The following is an 18888-nucleotide window of genomic DNA, read 5'->3' on the forward strand; positions in this document are numbered from 1 at the left end:
AGAGAAATGTCTAGAAAAGTGAAGGTAACGACGCTTGCAGTGGGGGAATTACGAAGGGGTGATTGGCTTCATCAATCCAACAAAAGGCTGGAAAGGTACATAAAAAAAGGTGCTACTTTGCTTCAAATCAGGTTTAAATTGCTAATCCCATTCTGCGAATCAAAGTCCTTGGAAGAGAATGTTGGGCGGTGGCCTTTCCGTGTTACTGAGTTGAAGGTCTGAAGTATGACTAATGGCTACGAGTCTGTGCCTGACGATGATGAGCGGATGTAATCATTAGGACAGGAAAGGAAGATGCTAGGAAAAACCGAAAACCACTAGAACAAGTGGAAATGTACCTGTGGGCTGCTCTGTGTTCTGGTTTTGTGCTTTTCAGTGGCTTTTTTGTGGCAAGCCCTGCGAACACATTTAGGTTGGGCTAGGTATATTTTTAATATTGTTCCTTTTACCAGTTATCAAGAGAATGATCCTGATGAGCTTATCTGATAAACGTTTAATTGATTACCTTCATGTCCTCACATTCCGGGATGTTCATAATGAGGACCGCACTCCTGAGGGTGGAATGTGGCAGGCAGTTGTGTCTGCACAACTGTCAGTGTCGGGGACCTGTTTTTAGGAATGTTAGATGTTATGGGATGAACTTTTACAGACAAATTGCTATGCAATCTCTGATGCACTGTCGTAGCACTTTTAAGAATATTTCCTTTGTTTTAGGAGACTTGGTTTATAAGCTCCAGAACCAAAGTAGTGAAGGCCAGATAGGCAGTTGCCATGTTTCAAGATGAAATGCACTGTTTTTTTAAAGTTTCCCACCTAACCTGTATTATTAAAATCAGTCCTTTTCACCATCTTCAAAACATTTTCATTAATTTGCTTTTTAAAAAGACAAGGGCAAAGGCCTTGTGGATTCAATTATTTTGTTGGAGGTTCCAACACAAAGAAACTCATTTATTACAGAAATCAATTTTAATTAATGCTTTTAAGTGAATCTTATTTTTGTAAAGTCAAAGTAAACAAGCTGGGCCAATTAAAATGATGATATCCAGGCTTTTTTTTAAAAAGCCAAATTCCTCTATGCACAGTTAGCATCATTTGTGGAGTTCCAGTCCTAAAATTGGATGGCAGGGGACCAAGTGACAAGTCAGGGTGTTTGGCAGGAAGTGCAGAAGAGCGGGTGGGAACCCTGGACTGGTCAGGAGACTCCAGGCACTGGCCGTGCACTGCCACCTGAGGCCTGGCCAGGGTACTCCCAGGGGGGTGGAGGAAGAGCACTGCCGGCCTGCCCTACGTGTGACACTCCCTTCCCATCAACACTAACAGGGCCTTGGGCCAGTGGAGAATCTGCAACTAACCACAGACAGAGGAGAGGGCTCATGGGGAAATGGGCTCCCCCAATTCCCTACATATTTCTAGGGTCACAGTGAGCAGTGCTGGTGTGAACCCTTCCTACTGGAATGAGTGACAGGGACAGAGAGGGGGAGAGGTGACATTTGTCAACCAAACAGCAAAGAATGCTGATACGATCCATTTCTGAATCTAACACTGATTCTTTTTTTTGCAGGGGGTGGTGTTTTGGGGGAATCACAATATGCTGTGTGTGGGGGGTGGGGCGGGGTGGGTGGTCAGGGTGTTGACTGCTAAACACAGACAACTGGCTCACACCCCATCCCTTAGCACTCTGACTCCTGAGAAGGCTTAGGAATGAGAAAGACAGCGATCAGGGAAGCACAGGTGGCAGTTCCAAGACCGAACTGCCAACAGCTTTTCATATGCTCAGTAAGAAATGCAACTTTTCCTTCTCATTCCAGTAGAGTGATCAAAGGCCCAGGACAATTCAGGGCCAGTCTACCGTGCTGACTGAAATTCTAAAGCATTTAGTTCAAAGAAGTGAGAGGTATTGGCAAAACAAAAAGGTGGGACATACACTTCCCATCAACAAAATCTCTGAAGACCCACTCCATTATAACATTTGCAAACATGTTAAATGACATACTAAAAGCAAATGAAATGTCTTGGGATTTAAAAGATCTTTTGACTCTTTTCACCACAGGAGTGGACATCCTTCTCGGGATTCTCTTTAAAGCTGTCGAACTTTTCTTTCTGTGCCTTTTATATTGATGTCTAACTTGTCCACTTTGGTGGTGAGGCGGTCAAGAATGTCGTCCTGCTCCTCAATTTCCGTCTGCATCCCCAGGGCTATGTCCTTCAGCCGGCCCAGGCCCACGGCCAGTTCATCTGTGGGAGAGGGAAAAGTCAGGCAGGCCCGGCACAGCCACAGCAGCGCGGACTGCTGCTTGCTCCCTCCCGGGTGCTCAGCCACATTTAGATCATGGAGTCTTTTCTCATCAAACAGGCTAAACTCTAGGGCTTTGGTTACTTTTTTCCCAAAGTATGTGCAAGTGAAAAGAAAATCTGTTTACTCAATAAAAAGTTATTATGTGCCTAATGTTAAGCCCCTCTCCAAGATAACTGCTGTTAATGGCATTTGTCTCCCCAGTGCTTTAAAAAATACATTTTAAAAAGTGCTTTAGAGCTACATAACTTTTCAACCTTCTTTGAACCTTCTAGTAGGTTGTCAAACACTGCAAAGTCAGTTAGTACCCAAGGGAAAGAGAAGTTCAGAGGGAAGATGGGGGCGTGCCCAGAGCCACTTTTTGCCCTTTTACTAGGAACAGCAGGCTGCCAAAGAATGGAGGAAGGAGAGAGACGTGTGCTTTGTATGCTTTCTGGCTGCTGAATTAGAAAGAAAACGTTAAGCAAAATGATCAGAATGTGCAGATACTTGGCACTGACACCACAAATCTAAGCAGACTCAGGTTTGTTTTTAAAAAGCAGTTTTCAGCTCTATGCTACTGGATTGAAACCTATGACCTTGTATTCTATGAGAAGTAAGACCCGTGAGGGCTCTCCAGGTCTCCGGAAGCTGGTTTGCAGTCGGGACAGCAAAGGTCAGGCAAACAGCTACACTGAGGTAAAACACGTGATAAAGTAAAGCAGCAGACAAGGGCAGCTGGGCACAGCCAGGGTCAGCGGGGCCCAAGTCCCACACCCGCCTGTCTGGGTGTGCTGCGTGTCCCACTGCCACCTGCCCGCTGGAGCTGCACATCTCACGCCATCAGCACACTCTCAGCCTTGGGGTTGGCTGTACTCAGCCCTTCTTCTACCCTCACTCCCTGAATTCTGTACCCTCTGTAGGTCTCCCTCCACCCAGGCACCACGGACACCCCTTCCTAGAGGGCACGCCTTTGGCAGGGAGGACTGAGGGCTACCAAGCTTCTGTGTGTCTCTGGAGTGGTCATGTTGGCAGATGCCCCTTCTGCGTGAGGCCTCTGGATCTGGGGGCAGTGCTGGAGGACACAAGTGAGGCACGACTGCCTGCCCAGGGATGGGCGGCGCTGAGATGGGCCCTTTGCCCTGCCGCTGGCGGGCACTGGCCCTGCAGGTCTAGAGGACAGCAGTGGGGAGCTGGGGGGGTTGGAATTATGGTTGTTTACTTGTTCTTGCTTACATGTATTCTCTACAGTCAGTGTCTTACTTCTGTGAAAATACCTTTTACTGCTTCAAAGGAAGACTCTTTTCCCTGGCTCTATAATTCCATTTCTAGCAATCCTGCTACAAAATGTGGCTTAAGGTTTCCAACAGGAAAGGCCAAAGGATTCTCTGCAGTAGCCAACAATGGAAATAAGCTAAGTGTCCAAGAGTAGGGGATGGAACTGCTAAAGTGGCCGCCTTCAAAGACATTTTAGGGAAGTGTTCAAGATGTGAGTGAAAAGGCAGGATATAGAAGTGTATGTACTGAATGATCCCCAGAACATTTGACACTGTAGATACACGTGTAAATATGTGAAAATGGAAGGAATGATACCAAATCAGTAGCTACTGCTTGACAGTGTAGGATTAAGTGTTTATTTTCTCACTTACCTAACTTAACTTCATAATTCTCTGTAATGAATCTATATATTCAAAAACAGAGGTTAAATGTTATTAAAAAAGAAAAAGAATATAATTTGCCTAACGTGCCATCCATGCTACTTGCCCAGTGCTGCAGGAAAGGGCCCTGGTCTTGGCAAGCCAGGGAAGGCAGTGTGTCTGCTCCCAGGGGCAGCCTGCGCACGGACCCAGTGGCCCTCCTCACGGGTCCAGTCTGCCTCCCAGGGGACAGCCTCAGAGCTGGGGAAGTCTAACGCTGGGTGCGCTCAATCTGCCACCTCCCAAAGGGCTGGGGGACTGACCAGCAGCCCAGGCAGCTGCGGGGGAGGTGCCTGCTCAAGGAGCAAGTGTGGGCGCAGGCAGTGTAGCCGAGAACTACCTGGATGATCACAGACAACAACCAAGGGCCTACTGCTCACATTCACTCCTCCGCTTGAACTTCAGGTAAATAACTTATCTTCTCTCATGAGGAAAAAAAGAATCATTGAGCCCTTATGTACCTGGCCCTGAGTGTAAAGTGGTCCATAACTGAAATAGCCCCGTGTTCTCTGGAATTTACAGTCTGGTCAAGAAGACATCAAATAAGCCATCAGATACATAACTACAACAGGAGGGGACAGGAGGCAGCCACCTTAAAGCATGGCCAGTAGCATGAGAAGGAGCCAGCCTGTGAAGAGCTACCCTTCTTGATGCAGAATGGGAAGCAAGACAGGGAAGAACTGGAAGTTGCCAAGGGATGACGGCAGGAGGGTGGGGGACAGGGTGGGCCAGAGGCTGGGGCAGGCACCCTGGAACGCAAGGGACCTGGCTGTGTGGCTGTGTGCTGTAAATGGGGGGGTGCCAGCTCTTGGCAGGCCATGCGGTTTCCTACATGCTTCATGTGTTGCTCATGTGAACAGAGATAGTGGAGTTCTTGTGCCTGGGTCACGGGAGGAAATGGGGGCTCCATGCGGTCAGGTGGTAAAGAAGGAGTGAGCGCTGTGCGGCCCCTCAGGGACTCCTGGTCCCTGCTGTTGCCACAGTCCAGGTGACAGGTGGGTTGGAGAGAAGTGGGCAGAGTCCAAAAGGGTGAGGACATGAGCCGGCCATGACCTGTGTGGGATTTGGCACGCGGTGAGGGAGAGGCAGACACCAGGTTTTGGTCCTGAGAAACCAGGTGGCTAGTGGCACACTAGCTGGGCTTGGCATGAGCTGTCTGGAAGACAAGCACCCTGAACAGGTGACCAGCAGAGGTGGGTGCAGCTTCCAACCTTACCCAGATTGTTGTCGATCTTCTGGTGATAGGCTCGAAGGTGGGCGTTCTTTGGGTAAGCCTCGGTACCCTCAACGGGGCCGGCCCCACCAGGAGTGGAGTCTGAGTTTAGAAAGAAACGCCAGGAGAATGGTTAACTGACATCTCCTGAAGGGCCATTTCATTAAATTAATCTTAACCTGGAAAATGGGCACAAAGAGTAAGGGGTTTTGTTCGGAGGCCACCCACAGAGCTGAGTGTGGGGTGGATGAGGTGCGCAGGAAGAGCACTGGGCAGGTGTGGGGAGTGGAAGGCCTCTGGCGATCAAAGACCCCGAACCCACAGGTCACGCAGGCACACCCTGGCACACAAACTCGGACAGAAACAGAGATTCACACAAGAAAGAGATATTCATGCAAGAGGAACTGCAACAACGGAAAACTACATAGGGTCATGGACAAGGTCAAGAAGACGAGGTTTAAAAATCAAAATTACTTTGTGATAGAAATGGGATTATGGTTGATTTTCTTTTCCATTTTGAAATTTATTTCTATGCTATCTTTTCATTTCAAACATAACAAACAAGGAAATAAGAAAGGTCAAATAATGTATGTTTGTCCCAAGAAATCTTCCTTGAACTAGTTTCTAAAGGCACATGGAAAAGCCCGTCAGCCCAGCTTACAGTTTATGGAGCGACATCCTTTTCTAGACTGAGTGTATTTCCTTCAGCATCATATACTTCAGTACTACCTTCAGCAGTCATTCTATACACTGTCAATTTTTTGGTCTCTTAATACACACTGTGTGAATTAAAACTTTTAATTCCTTAAAATTGTGTCTTTTGGGTACAGGGCTCCTACTGAATTTCTTTGGGTCTGCCTGCTTAGGTCTTTGCAGGCCTTATATATTTTAATTTTCTCTCACTTCCTCATGTGGGTTTTGCTTTCCAGACTAATGGTGTTAACCTCCATCTTCCCTGACCACCGGCTCTTCCTCCGTTAGGCCTCTCCTCAGCCATGTCAACCACAACAGTGCTTCTGGGGTGCGTCCTGCTTTCCTCAAAGGCAATGCAGCAAGCATTTCATTCCTAGTGCCCTTCTAGGTGCCTGGCCTTTAGTGTCTAGGAAGCCCCCAGAAGGTCTAAATTACTTTCCAGGTAAGGGATGTTTCTGGGTCTATCATGTGATAATAGAATGGCCTGACACCGACCACACTCTGTCCTGCACACCTTGTCTGCCCGGCTTTTGTGCCCACTCGGGCCTGGGGGCTGTATCAGTCTCCTACTGCTGCAATAACAGACTGCCCAACGTGCCCTTTAGTTCTGGAGCCAAAGTTCAGCATGGGTCTCACTGGGCTACGATCAAGGTGTCAACAGGGCTGCATTCCTCCGGGAGGCTCTTCGGGAGAATCCACTCTGGGCCTTTCCCAGCTGCTGGAGCTCAACTGCACTGTCTAGCAGTGGCCCCTCCTCCCTCTCCAAAGCCAGCAGTACAGCACCTTCCATCCTCTGGGGCTCTCTGCTGCCTCCCTTTCCACTTATAAAGACCTTTCTGATTACACAGCCCAACTGGATAACCCAGGATAACCTCCCCATCTCAAGGTCCACTGATTAGCAACTGTAGTTCCCTCTGCAACCATAATTCCCTTTCTGTCACTTAACATATTCATGGGGCCTGGGGATTAGGATGAGAACATCTTTGGGGGTCATTATGCTACTTAACACAGGACTTTTCACTGCTGAAAGAGCACACGGCTAATGGGCAGGAACTAATGGTGAGCAGGCTCATTCTCAAGGGCATGTAGGCTGCACTTCCTTATTCTCCCCTCTACGGGGGAGGGAGGCATGAGCCCCACTGCACACACACCTGCAGGTCCCTGAAAGCGGCACTGGGGCCCTAACACCCCTCCACCCGGCACGTGGGATCACAGCAGCTGGGGTCCCCTCACCCCCAACACCAATCCCAGAGGTCTCCCCACAGAATCCAAATGTGTCTCCACTGACCTGAGTCATTCAGCTTCCTGAGGTTTGGGTGGCTGGCCTGGTACTGCGCCTCCTGCTCTTTACTCATACTTATGGCTTCTTTCAATCTTTGGATAAAAGTTAGGAAAAGAGGCAGCTTTTAAAAAGGAAAATACCTATTGACAGTGCAATAATGCTTGTATGAGGAAATCACAATTTATTGCAATTTACAGAAGCAATTATACATTGTAGTGTTTTTTTCAAATTAAGGGATTTAGGAGCTCACAGGCTCTACCTTCACAGGCCACGCCTCAGTGTCAAGAATCTGCTAGGCTCTGGCTCTAGGAACATCCGTGGCCCTCCGTCATCGCGGCTTCTCCCCTGCTATGATTGCCACATATGCCCCTCTCCCCTCCGAGTGGCCGGATGCCACACAACCTTGACTCCTTGCAAAAGGTCAGTCCCTCAGCTGCAGGGCCAAGCTCCCCTCCTCAGGGCCTGCACTGCCTCACTGCTGGCCACCCACCTCCCCCAGGCAGATCTCGGTCCTGCACCTTTGGCCTCTGGCCTGCACAGCATGGGCACGCAGGATCCAGGAAGGAGTCCATGCCATGCCACAGGAGCAGCCTCTCCTACAGGGCTGCACATGCCTGCTTCAGCGCACATTTGGGCAAAAGCTGAATTAGAGTGAGCTGCTTCATTTAAGTTTCACTTCCCTGTTATCTTGCCTAACTCATGGCAAGAATGCTATAGGTGAATGGGGCTGACCTATGAGCAAAGGCTGGGTGAGGGATGCCTGCTTTGCGCCAAAACAACTTTGGTTGCCTTACTAGTGGGTCACCTTTGCTGGGAAGGCCTCAAGTTTTCAAAACGTTCCAAAGAAAAGAAAGTTGCTCTGGGAGCCCCAGGACTCTAAATGCTTTTATAGTGTGACCAGGGCTGTGGAGAGCCCCGTAAGGCCTGAGAAGCCTTTGGGAGTAGGCAGAGGGAACACAGGAAAGTGGCTGATCACAAACCTGCCAGCTTCCCACTTCTCTCCTGCTGCACTTGTGCAAGGTGGGTTCAGCCTAGAGCACAGGGACAACTGAACTTCCTACGGTAATTACACATAACCCCAAATGAGGACACAAAACATCTTTCTGATTCAGATATTGAAAGCAACTATTCCCACGGGGGGAAAAGAGGGACAGACATTTGAAATAAGGGTCAAGCTGAAAAATTGGGAGGAATGTTGATTATGGCTGAGCCAAAAACCAAACACAAAACAAACCCAGGTAAACTTGGGTGGCAGAGCCCCAGGAAGCAGCCCTGGGGCCCCTCTGCCTGCTCCCTCCCTGCGGTCTCTTCTCTGCAGGTCCTGACCACCTGCCTTTCGGCCACCCCAGCTCCCTCACCTACATGCCTTTCTCCCCAGGCCCATCAGGAGCTGGAAACAGTTTCCTAAGTTTTTCCCTCCTGCACCCATTATCCTGATCTGGGGGGTGGTGACACGGTTTTCTACGTTGGATGTACGCATTTTACTGTACACCAGTTATACATTTAAAGATAACTCTTAAGAATTAAGAGACACCTGGAGAGGAATGGTTATGAAACCTGTGTAATAACATTACATCAAAAATTTTTCTGGGTTAAAGGGAAGAAGCTGGCTACAAAACCAAACGAATATTCTGACTGCAAACATAAAAACACCAAGTAAGGAGAAATACTACTTTTAAGCTTTTTGTGGCATGGTAAGTAAGGTATAGATTTTCTCTGATATGGCTATATTGTTTTTATAATAAAAACAGACACAGTGATTGGAGATATGAATAGCAGCAATCTACTTGAGCAGAAACTCAATTCTTTCATCTTTGAACATGTGATATTTAAGTGCCTGCTAAAATCACATATGATTTTATTATCTCTAAGTCAAAATTTTTTAGGAAAATAATCTCTAATTTTAAAATGAAAATCAATGGGCACATTGAATTAAATATTGAAAAACTGGATATAAAGACTTTTCCAAGCAAAAATTCTGTGAAGTGATTCACATTTGTGTTTATTAAGCTTTCTGAGGTGAACGTTTTCTCTTCCAAATGCTGGGGTCACGATTCCTGGTGCAGTAATTTTGTGGAGACCCAACTGACGCAGAATTTGCAGACTGGACATCCATCAAATGAACCGAATCAGGAGTGCTGGAGAAATGTTTCTTGTTTCAAAATGTTTGAAGACAAATCCCTCCCAATGAGTAGCTTTCATAGCTCTTGGATCCTTTTAAGGCACTAGAAGTGGCCGGGAAGTCTTGGACATTCACACTAAACCCCCCTTTCTGCTACTTCACATCTGATGGCTGGAAACCTGCTTACCTGCTGCTGGGCTGTGGGGTGAGGGTGCTATTCTGTTCGGGTGAGATTTCTGCCGGTTTGGGTTTGAAGTAGTTGACAAGCCCCCCAAACATACTCTTAATGCTGTTAATATGCCTCTGGCTGATCTTCAAATCCTGATCCATCTTGTCAACCATCTTCTCTGTGCGTTCTAAGACTCCACGCTGCCGGATGAGCTCCTGTGAAATACAAGAGGCATGGCGTCACCCATCTCTGTAATCCTCCCTGCCCGAGGAGGACAACATGCAGCAGGCTCTTCGCACACTCATACCAAGCACTCCCGGGGACAGGGCGAGTCATCTGTGAGGGCGTGTCATCTTGTCTGACACAGTGCTTTGTCTCTCCCTCCCGGCTCTACCTTTACATGCTTTCTTATTTGCTCCCGAGTCCCTTTCCCCTCCTTTCCATAAGAAGCTGGCTTACAGGACCTCTTTCAAGATGGATGACGTGTGCCTGGGGGGCTGACTGGCAGCAGACCCCCTCTCGCATTTGCCCCAACCCCGGTAACCTTCACTGGCTTTGACCTGGCCCTGCCCCATGGACTGTGGCTCTTGTCCTCTTCTTTTTTGGAAATGGGAGTTCCCTGGGGCCCCCTGGCCCTGGTCATGTCTTCAAACTCTATTTCACAGACTAATCTGATGTCCTTTAAGGGCCCTGTTAGTATTTAATTCCAGCTCTTCCATAGTTTCAGCTTTAAAACCTGTAACAAAGGCCCCCCGTCACAGGCCTTTGCACATACTTTCTCTGCCTGCACTGCTCCTTAGCCAATACTTGCATGGCTCTGTTCCTCACTGATCTCAGGTCTCTGCTCAGAGGCCACTTCCTCAGAGAAGCCTTTCCTGAACACCTCTAAAGCAGAACCACTCCGTGTATCCTTGGCCTGCCGGAGTTTTCTTCAGGGTTCTCAGGCTCCATGAGGCAGGGACCGCCCTGCTCTCTGCTGTCTCCCCAGCGCCTCACTCAGCAGCAGCTGTCCACTGCACACCTGCCGAGTGGGCACGCTCTGAGGCCCTGCTCCTAGGAGCTAACAGTTGTGGCTGTGCAGTGCATGTGAGCTCACTGCAGCAACACTAAAGCCTTCCTTTATTTGTGCCAAACTTGCGCCAGCCCCGCTTTCCGGCCATTCCGGCCATGTCCCCTCTGTGATCTGCCCTTCCCTTCACTCTGGGAGACAGCCCCTGCCCTTAGCCGCCCTCTTCTCAGGCTTCTGACCCCACATCTCCCTGTGCTCTGCAATCACAGTGACTACTCACATCATCTTCAGAGATGTCCTCTTGGTACCTAAAAACATAGTCATGAACGTTTTTTTTATGAGTATTCAAGTTTCTTTTTTAAACAAACACAATGGAAATTCGAAGGATAAAAAGTAAACTATACACAATGGGTTTATCAAGCCTATTTTAGACAAAAGGGTGTGAGCAGAAGGCTTTTAGATTCCCTAAAAGCCAATGTATAACTTGAATTCTTCATGTTTAGTGGGTAAAAGTAAAAAATATACAGGCAAAAAGCTAAAATACTGGTTGAATTTACTACTAAGTTCTATTTAACTCATGTTGTAAAAAAACTTGGAGCTGCCGAGCTTTATACCTTTGAACATTTAAATATTATTCACTATCTCATGAGAAATGTCTGAAGAAACCACCAAACCTTTTAAAAAATAAAAATGTTTTCAGGGTGGTGTCCTTCAATATGTCAAGCAAATCTTACAAAGGCTACTTTTCAGAAGAAAAAAAAAACTGCTAATTGATCTGGAGCTTCTATTTCTTCTAACACCTTGAGTTGTTTATCTTCTTGTCCATTCTGAGGAAGTCTTCTCTGGGACAAGGAGAGCTATAAATTAGGATTTAAATGATTTTCTCCAGCCTTCAAGTGTTCTCTGTCGATATATGCCTAACAGTCTGGTCCTGCGCAGCTTATTCTGCATGCTGGGCAGACAGGAGAGTGTGAAGCGGGAGAGAGGCCTAGGGCAGCCAGGAGGGGAGGCCGGCTCTGCACAGTCAGGAGCAGGTCAGCTTTCCGGGCCACAGCCCCCTCCTCCACTCATCCTCCCCCCTCAGTCTCCCCGCCCCAGGCTGGGGAGCTGTAGCAGTAACAAGCAGCTGACAGAGCCTTCAATTCACAGTGAGATCTTACCTTCTTCTTTACAACTGACACAGTCTCTCAAACTCGCAGCATCTACGTCACCGCGCTGACTTTGTAAGGAAACCACATGTCTCATTTAGATGTCATGACACAAGTTCAGAGAAATCTGAGGGGGCAGCTTGTCCTGCCTTGAGGCTGAGGCTGGAAGGCCAAGGATGGGAGTGCCACTCTGGTCTCTGGAAGCTTCTGTGAGCTGGTAGCTGTTTTTCACCAGAGGTGATCTGCTGTTGGGAGGCCAGCAGAGGAGGAACTTCTAAAATCTTCCCCCAGAGGCAGAGGAAAGTGCCTATGGTCTCGTTCAAACCAACACGGAAGAGGAAGAAGGGCCTGGCAAACACCGGCCTGGCAAACACCAAGAGCGCCAGGAGAGAAGGACCAGCCTGCCGGGCAGGCCCTGCACCCCAGCCATGAGGAAGGCAGGCCCTAAATGCTCAAGTGCCCAGGCACGCTCTCGTCCCCCAAGGGGGGCCACATCACATCGCTGTCATTTTAAACAAGGTGGGAGGATGGGAGGCCCCTGAGGAGACCAGGGCGGGTGTGAGGGGAGGGTGCTCAGGATCATGCCCTCAGCGTAGAGCGTAGAGGGCAGGCACTTAGCTCAGGCAGTAGAGTCCCCAAAAGGCGTTTGCTAAAGTTAAACTGGAAAGAGTGTAGGATGGCTTTTCTGTCATCCCCATGGGACCATAAGCTCGCTTGGATTCCTAGCATCGCACTGTCATCAACAAATGGAAAGTCACTTGTCTCACCCTCTGATGGACTGTAGGCACTCTCAGGGCAGAGGCGCAGGGTTGAGCTCACCCCTGGATCCCAGCACCTGGACTGTGCCTGGCAGAGAGCGGGCACTTGGCGATAGCTGTTGCAGGTCCCTGCAGCACCTCTGTCCTTGCATGTTTATAGGGAATGCTCTGCCGGCAGGGGCTCCCTGGTGACCTTAGACCCCCACGGGGCCCGAGGACATGGGTCACCTAGGAAGGGCTGTGTGTGCCCTCACAAGGTCTTCAGCTATCTTGTTTTGCTTCCCCTGCTCTGTCAGGAATCCTTCTGTTTGACAAAAGGCCACAAACCAAAGAGGACTGAGACAGTCCCCCCTCTGTGCTGTCCCTCAGCATTTGTACCACTGGCCCAACCAGATCATTTCTCTGACCAGGGCTGTTAAAGGACTAACTCCACAGGCCTGGGCTGTCCACACCCTACACTTTCCAAAGAAACGTTCTGCCTGGCTCCTTGCCCTTGGATTGCCCTGATAAGAGTGTCTTTTCACCTGAGTCCTTAGGTCAGGCCAGACAGTTTATGCTAACAAAGTGACTTATGATGGGGACCTTGGGCCACAGGCTTGACTGCTGGAGGCGCTGGCAACTAAGTTCTGCTGGGCATGCAGGTGGTCAGTCATGCCTCCATGGCTGACCCCCCAAAAATCTCTGGGCCCCCAGGCTTAGGGAGCTTCTGTGGTTGGCAGTCTGTGTGTGTTACACATCACGCGTCACTGCTGGAGAAGTATGCATCGTGCACACAACTCCACCGCGGGACCCAGAAGCCTGCACCTGGCCTCTCTCAACCCTGTCGTCTGAGCCTCTCCCTCTGGTAATTTTAATCTGTATCCTTTTGCTGTAATAAACCATAACCATGAGCAACAGCTTTGCCAAATTCTGTGAGTCCTCCTGGGGAGTCACTGACCCTGAGGGTGGTCCTGGGGGTCCCCAGACAACACTTTGAGCCCTTCTCACTCTCGGAACTGCCACCTCGGAGGAGGATGGCTGGAGCGCAGACAGCCCCTCAGCTTCCCACAGCACATCGCCCAGTCTGCAGAGTAAGGCGCCTCAGGACAAGGCGGCCATCAGTGGGCATTCCAGGAAGGCGCAGCAGAGATGGCCAGATGCTGGGGCGCTGGCGTGCAACGTCTGACCTACCTGAGTGGTAACACCTCACCCTCACCCGGTGCCTGTTACAGCCCAGGAGCCTGGGATCCCAGAGCTTCCCAACAGCCAAAGCCCATCAGTGACAGTTTATGAATAATTACTACAATAAATAAATCCAGAATAGACCTGTCGGTGAAGATGGGAGCCAAAGACTTTTGCCTATCAGAGGCCCTTACACTCAGCAGGAACAGCCTGAGATGCACAAGGATGCCTTTCCTGGGCGTCTGAGGGAGGCTCCATCCAGAGCCGCTCTGCTCTACCCCACCTCAATCTCTCCATCGCCCAATCAGTCCTCTGTTCCCTCCCCTCCTCTCTTTTTCCTCCCTAGTCATTTATCCATCCTGCAACTCTTTGGGGGGTGCCTTTTACATAAAGAACATTGTGCTGAGAAGTGCGGGGTAAAAGGCTGGGCAAGAGACAGTTCCTCCGTAGCTGACGGTTAGAAATCGAAAGGAATTAACCCAACAGCCGTCTTTCCCCCCCATCAGTTTCTGTTTCAGGATCCGGCTGTGCTAAGAACTCTGGCCGCATCAGAATCACTACGGGCTGCCTGGGAGGGGAGGCTGTGGGCAGCACAGTGCCTTGTTTGGACGGAAGATTCTGCTCAAAGACCAGCTTTACAAAAAATGAGGGCAGCCCCCTAAGTTATGGGGACACCTTGAAGAGATGGCTGTGAGGGCCTGTGTCCTGGGCTAGGAGGGGTACTGTTTTCGCCCACCTCTCTGAACTGATGTCCAGGATGGCTTTGGCGACTTTCGAGTGTTGGAAAGACACTGAGAAGCCTCCGAGGGAGACGGCGTGCAGGGTGCACTGGCCAGGGCTGCTGAGTGGATCATGTCTGAACCCTGTGAAATACGCTCCCTTTCCACTGACAGTTCCGCACTAGCCATTGGGGCCCCCATCTAATGTTCATTGCTGTGCTCCCCTGAGATCCCAGGCCCCATAAAACGTGACGGGAGCACGCTCAGCTGCCAGAGGGGATGAGGAGTGTCCTGGGCAGGTGGGTCTCCTTGGCCAGGGTAGCAAAAAGGTGTACAATATCCAGATCCATGTAGGACACAAACAGGTTTGCCCAAAGGTGCAAACAACTCAAATGCCATCATTAGGGTACTGGCTACATAATAGAGGTCATCCATTCAATGGAGAATGACAGCCACAAAATAAAAAGAGCACAGCACATCATAAACTGCTATGGAACAACCTTCAATCCCATTAAGAAATGTGCAGAACTAGAATGTATACAATGCTTCTGTTTTAATTAAAATTAAAAATAAAAAGGAAAAAAACGGAAAAGACTTTAAGTATCTTTTATACACAGAATATCCCCACAAAGACATTGAAGGAATTGATGGCCACTGGTTGCCAGGGGCACAGAGAGGGGAGACTTCACAGCTTTCTGTATTGTTTTGATCTGTGAAGAGTGACCGGATTATCACTTCACATATATTAAACTTTAGAAAAACAAAAGAAATAAATCATTTTTGCAGAACAGAAGAGCTGAGAGGCTTACAAGGCTCTGCACAGTTCCAGACTGTGCTTATCAGTTGGGAGTGACCTGGTGTGCCCTAACTCCACCTCCTCTGTCCCCTGGTGCTCATGACCTGCATCTGGAGTCTGTGGCAAACAAACCGCACCAAGTTTCAAAGGAGGAGAAGGGCAACTCCCCTTTGTCAGTGATTTGACTAAGTAATTTTCCTACTCCTGTCAAGCTGGGACTGAATTATGATCTCCCTGGCTCAATATTACTTGTAAGCTCCTAAATCTCTATAAAAATCTGTCCTGTTTTAGTGCATCTCAGTGCTGGGTCTCTGGCAGTCACCCGCCTTAAGTTGGGAGGTCAGCAGCCTGCTGGGAGCCACGCTGTGCCCTGAGTGGCAGAAGTATGGCACTGTGCCCCACCCCAACCCTGGTGGGAACGAAAGAGTGATTCAAAGGCAGTTTGCAGAGGATGGGATGGGGTGGGGATGATGACCATTCCTGCCTCCCAGGGCCTCTGATAATTGAGAACTGATTCAATCCTGGAAAAATGAAACGTGTAATCAAGCTAATGAGTGTGCCTGTCACCTGCCAGGTCACACTCACACAGAAGCTCTCAGAGCAATGCCAGCTTGACCCAGGCCAAACCATGCAGGCCTGAGGGGTCACGCTATCTCTGCTGTCACAGTCCCCACTGCAAAGAGAGAAGGACCTCTGGGGGCTGCACAGGGCATGTCAGCACAATCCGTATGAAATCTCTACTGTGTTTTTGGTTCTCCTGAGTTATGAGGTCAGACTTTCCCTCTGACCTCGAAAGGCTCCTAAGCTGCCTCCTCTAGGCCCCTTCCTCAGAGCATCCTGTGCATCACTTCCATACTCAGGAGCTCAGCTGTTCTGGCGGGGGGCCAGGGCCTTTGCACTGCTTTCTCCCCTCCAAACATTCTGTCTCCTCCTCACTCCTCTAGTCTAAACCTTAGCTTTAAAAGCCAGATTCAAGTTTATCCTCTACCATAATACTGTAATTCATATTGTTCTGATTTCTTACTTCACTTGTTCTCACGATTTGCAAAGATGTCTCTTCAAACAGTTCTCAGTTGGCTTCCTTGGGCTAGGGACCCTCAATCAAGTGACCTCTCCACCAGGGCCCCAAGACCTCAGGCAATCCTCCCAAACCTAAGTCAACACTTTCCATTTAGACTGGAACACGGGAACCCAGTAGGTATGAGATGTTAAAAACTACCAACTGAACTTCCTCAATGAGGCCAAAGATAGGAAGGTGGGCCAAAGAAGGATATGGTAACATAGGGAGTAGGGATGGAAAATAACCTGAGAAAGTATCAATGGGGAAACGACAGAAACGACTATTTGAGAAGTGAATCATTATACCTCAAAACCTTCTTAAGTCATCAGGTCAGAATGAACTTGGCCAGTAAAAAATTACAAAGAGATCCATCGAGGAAGACAACACTTTAGCTTCCAGCATTACATTTCAAAGCTACAAATGCTTGAGGTGAATTATTCTTAGCTGACATACTAGTAATCTACTATCACATTTTTTTAAACTTATACAAAAATGCCCTAACAAAACCATTTCATTCGTAGGCTGCGGAGAGAATGTGGTGCCTAAGAAAGAACAATCCTCACCTGAAGTCGTACTCTCTGAAATCTTCTATGGAGAAAACTGACAAGGTGAAATGCAGCAATGGCCTGTCACAAACCAGACACTATCTAACTAGGACATCTTCATCTGGATTTGAGAAGCAAAGTTAAGGCCTTAGATGAGAACAAACTTGGGCTGTGCTTACTCAGCAGCTGTCCAGGCAGACAGGACTTCAACACCCAAACTGGCCAGGTGTAGCGGTGGTCAGTGCTGGGAGAGAACTCAAGGCCCACTGGCTCAACGCTTTGGATACACCAGCACCTGCTCAGCGCTCACCCTGCGATGGCCGAAACCCTGGGGCCAGGCTTCTGCTCAGGAAAACATGCAAAGGAAAGAGACACTTCCATTTCCCTAATCTAGATCCTGCTGTTCAGACTTTTTACTTAACCTGGACAGGACACAGTGTGGAGTTTACCTCTAAAGTAGGAGTAGACGAAAAAGAATCAACTAAGCCTACTAATAACTAAGGAAGATTTGCCAGGGGCAGACTGCCTCTTTCAAGTACTCAAGATACACATCTCTTTACACAGCTAACAGGTTATTACGAATTATCAAGTCCCTAAAATACAAGAACTTATTCTAGGCAATTCGAGGATTCCCCACGATCATGAACAAAACAGGTCCTGGCTCCGTGAGACAAGGCGGACGGGCCGGTCCAGTCCAGCCGCGCTCCAGACTCACCTCGGAGGAGGCGACTCCGACCTTCTCGGACTCGTACATGAGGGACAGGGACCTGTTGGTGCTGGCGGCCGTGGCCTCCGCTCTGCGTATCACCTCCTGCCGCAGGGCCTGCTGCCCGTCCGCGGGCCCGTCGGGGCCGGCGCGGGCGTCCTTCCACGGGGCCGGGCTGTCCTCATCCTCCGCGTCGTCGTCGAATGGGTTGTAGCTTTTGGGGTAGGCCGACATAGCCGGGGCTGGTCTCGGTCTCGGCCGGAGGAGACGCGCGGCCCAGGCGGGGAACAGCCCTTCCAGCCACAGGGGTCCCGGACGTTCTCCCGAGGCCCTCGGGACGCGCCCGCAGCTCCGCCGCCGGCAGCTAGGCCGCCAGCCCGCAGCTCAGCGCCACGCCCCGCGCGCCAACGACGTCGCCCTGCGAGCCCCTTCCGCCTGTGGTGCGCGAGAAGCCCCGCCTCCGGAGCCGACCATCGAGCCCAGCGGCTGGGGGGGGCCACGCAGGGTGCGAGCGACCGCGGCCCACGCACGGCTTTTCCTCTCCCTCCAGCGGTGGAACCGCCCCGCAGTCCCGCCCCACCCAGTGTCAGCAACAGGAAGGTCACGTGGCGGGGAAGCCGGATGCGATCGCGCCTGCGCCGTGGGCTCCGGGCGCGCTGGCCGGTGCGGCAACCCTGCGGGCTGCGCTGCGGCGCGCTCGACGATGGCGGTTGCCGCGGCCCGGGGAGGCGGCGGCTGCGGCGGCTGCGGCGGCTCCGGCGGCGGCTCCGGCTCCAGCGCCGCGCGGGGTTTCTATTTCAACACGGTCTTGTCACTGGCCCGCTCCCTCGCCGTGCAGAGACCGGCATCCTTGGAGAAGGTAGGCTCGGCCGCTGGGCCGCGGGCTGACCGGAGGAGGGGCCTGGAGCGGCGGGAACAGGGAGGCGGGTTGGGGGGCGGCCTGTGGGAGGCCGGATTGAGGGTCTCGAGGTGCCCGTGACCGGAGGGGGCTCAGGAGCGGAGGGGGCCGGCGGGGAGGGGGCCCGTGGGCGGAGGGGCTGGTGAGGGAGGGTCGTGGGAGGAGGGGGGCAGGTGGGGACGCTCGGGCGGGTGGGCGTGGGAGGGACGTGGGGTTTGAGCCGCAGGGGTGTCCCGTGACATCGCTGGGACGGGGATGACCCGCAGTGAGGAGCAGCAGGAAGAGCCAAGGATCAGGGTCAGAAGCTGGGGCTCTCTTTCCGACCTCCCCCGCTTTTTATTCCGTGACCTTGGGAAGATGCCTTTCTTGTGAGATGGGGGTGCTTTTGCCTGCTTGCCTCCTTCACGGGATTGTGAAGGGCAAATGAAATAGTGTATCTGAAAGAGCTTTGTGAAAATGCAGATCTACTGCGCACTGTTCTGTGAGACGAGAGGGGGCGTTAGACTGGGTAAAAGATTGTTTTTGAAAAGGGACTGGCGGAGAAGGGGAGTGAACTGGCGGTGGGCAGAGAATTGAACTTAGAATATGTACAGAGGAGAGAGGAGGACTCAGGCCTGGGGAATCCTTGTCTTGGGAGAAA

General features: G+C 50.5%; 3 protein-coding genes across 5 annotated transcripts in view; 1 reads left to right on the plus strand and 2 right to left on the minus strand.

Moving 5' to 3' along the window:
• Positions 1 to 18888, minus strand: part of LOC130680727 (RIMS-binding protein 3C-like) — a 245384-nt gene that overhangs the window by 58633 nt on the left and 167863 nt on the right. The window lies entirely within an intron of this gene.
• Positions 840 to 17735, minus strand: SNAP29 (synaptosome associated protein 29). Its single transcript, XM_057491976.1, has 5 exons — positions 17360 to 17735; positions 9467 to 9663; positions 7164 to 7249; positions 5186 to 5284; positions 840 to 2235 (listed from the first exon to the last, which is right to left on the minus strand). The coding sequence occupies exons 1-5, from the start codon at positions 17582 to 17584 to the stop codon at positions 2078 to 2080; spliced, it is 765 nt and encodes a 254-aa protein (XP_057347959.1). The 5' UTR covers positions 17585 to 17735; the 3' UTR covers positions 840 to 2077.
• The window catches only part of PI4KA (phosphatidylinositol 4-kinase alpha), a 103919-nt gene continuing 103017 nt past the window's right edge, over positions 17987 to 18888 (plus strand). Inside the window, exon 1 of one of the 3 annotated variants that reach the window (XM_057491952.1) lies at positions 17987 to 18209. In XM_057491952.1, the coding sequence (XP_057347935.1) occupies positions 18054 to 18209 (156 nt within the window). In that variant the 5' untranslated portion in view covers positions 17987 to 18053. The remainder of the gene's footprint in view (positions 18210 to 18888) is intronic. The other 2 variants (XM_057491951.1, XM_057491950.1) reach the window with 2 other exon arrangements.

This window comes from Manis pentadactyla, chromosome 14 (assembly GCF_030020395.1).
Source record: "Manis pentadactyla isolate mManPen7 chromosome 14, mManPen7.hap1, whole genome shotgun sequence".
NCBI lineage: Eukaryota > Metazoa > Chordata > Mammalia > Pholidota > Manidae > Manis > Manis pentadactyla.

Excerpts from the sequence above, each read along its gene's own strand:
- SNAP29 (XM_057491976.1), bottom strand. The coding sequence starts at position 17,584 with ATGTCGGCCTACCCCAAAAGCTACAACCCATTCGACGACGACGCGGAG. Across the intron at positions 9,664-17,359 it reads TCGGAGTCGCCTCCTCCGAG|GAGCTCATCCGGCAGCGTGG; the intron begins GTGAGTCTGGAG and ends TGTATTTCACAG. Across the intron at positions 7,250-9,466 it reads ACCCCACAGCCCAGCAGCAG|ATTGAAAGAAGCCATAAGTA; the intron begins GTAAGCAGGTTT and ends TTTTATCCAAAG.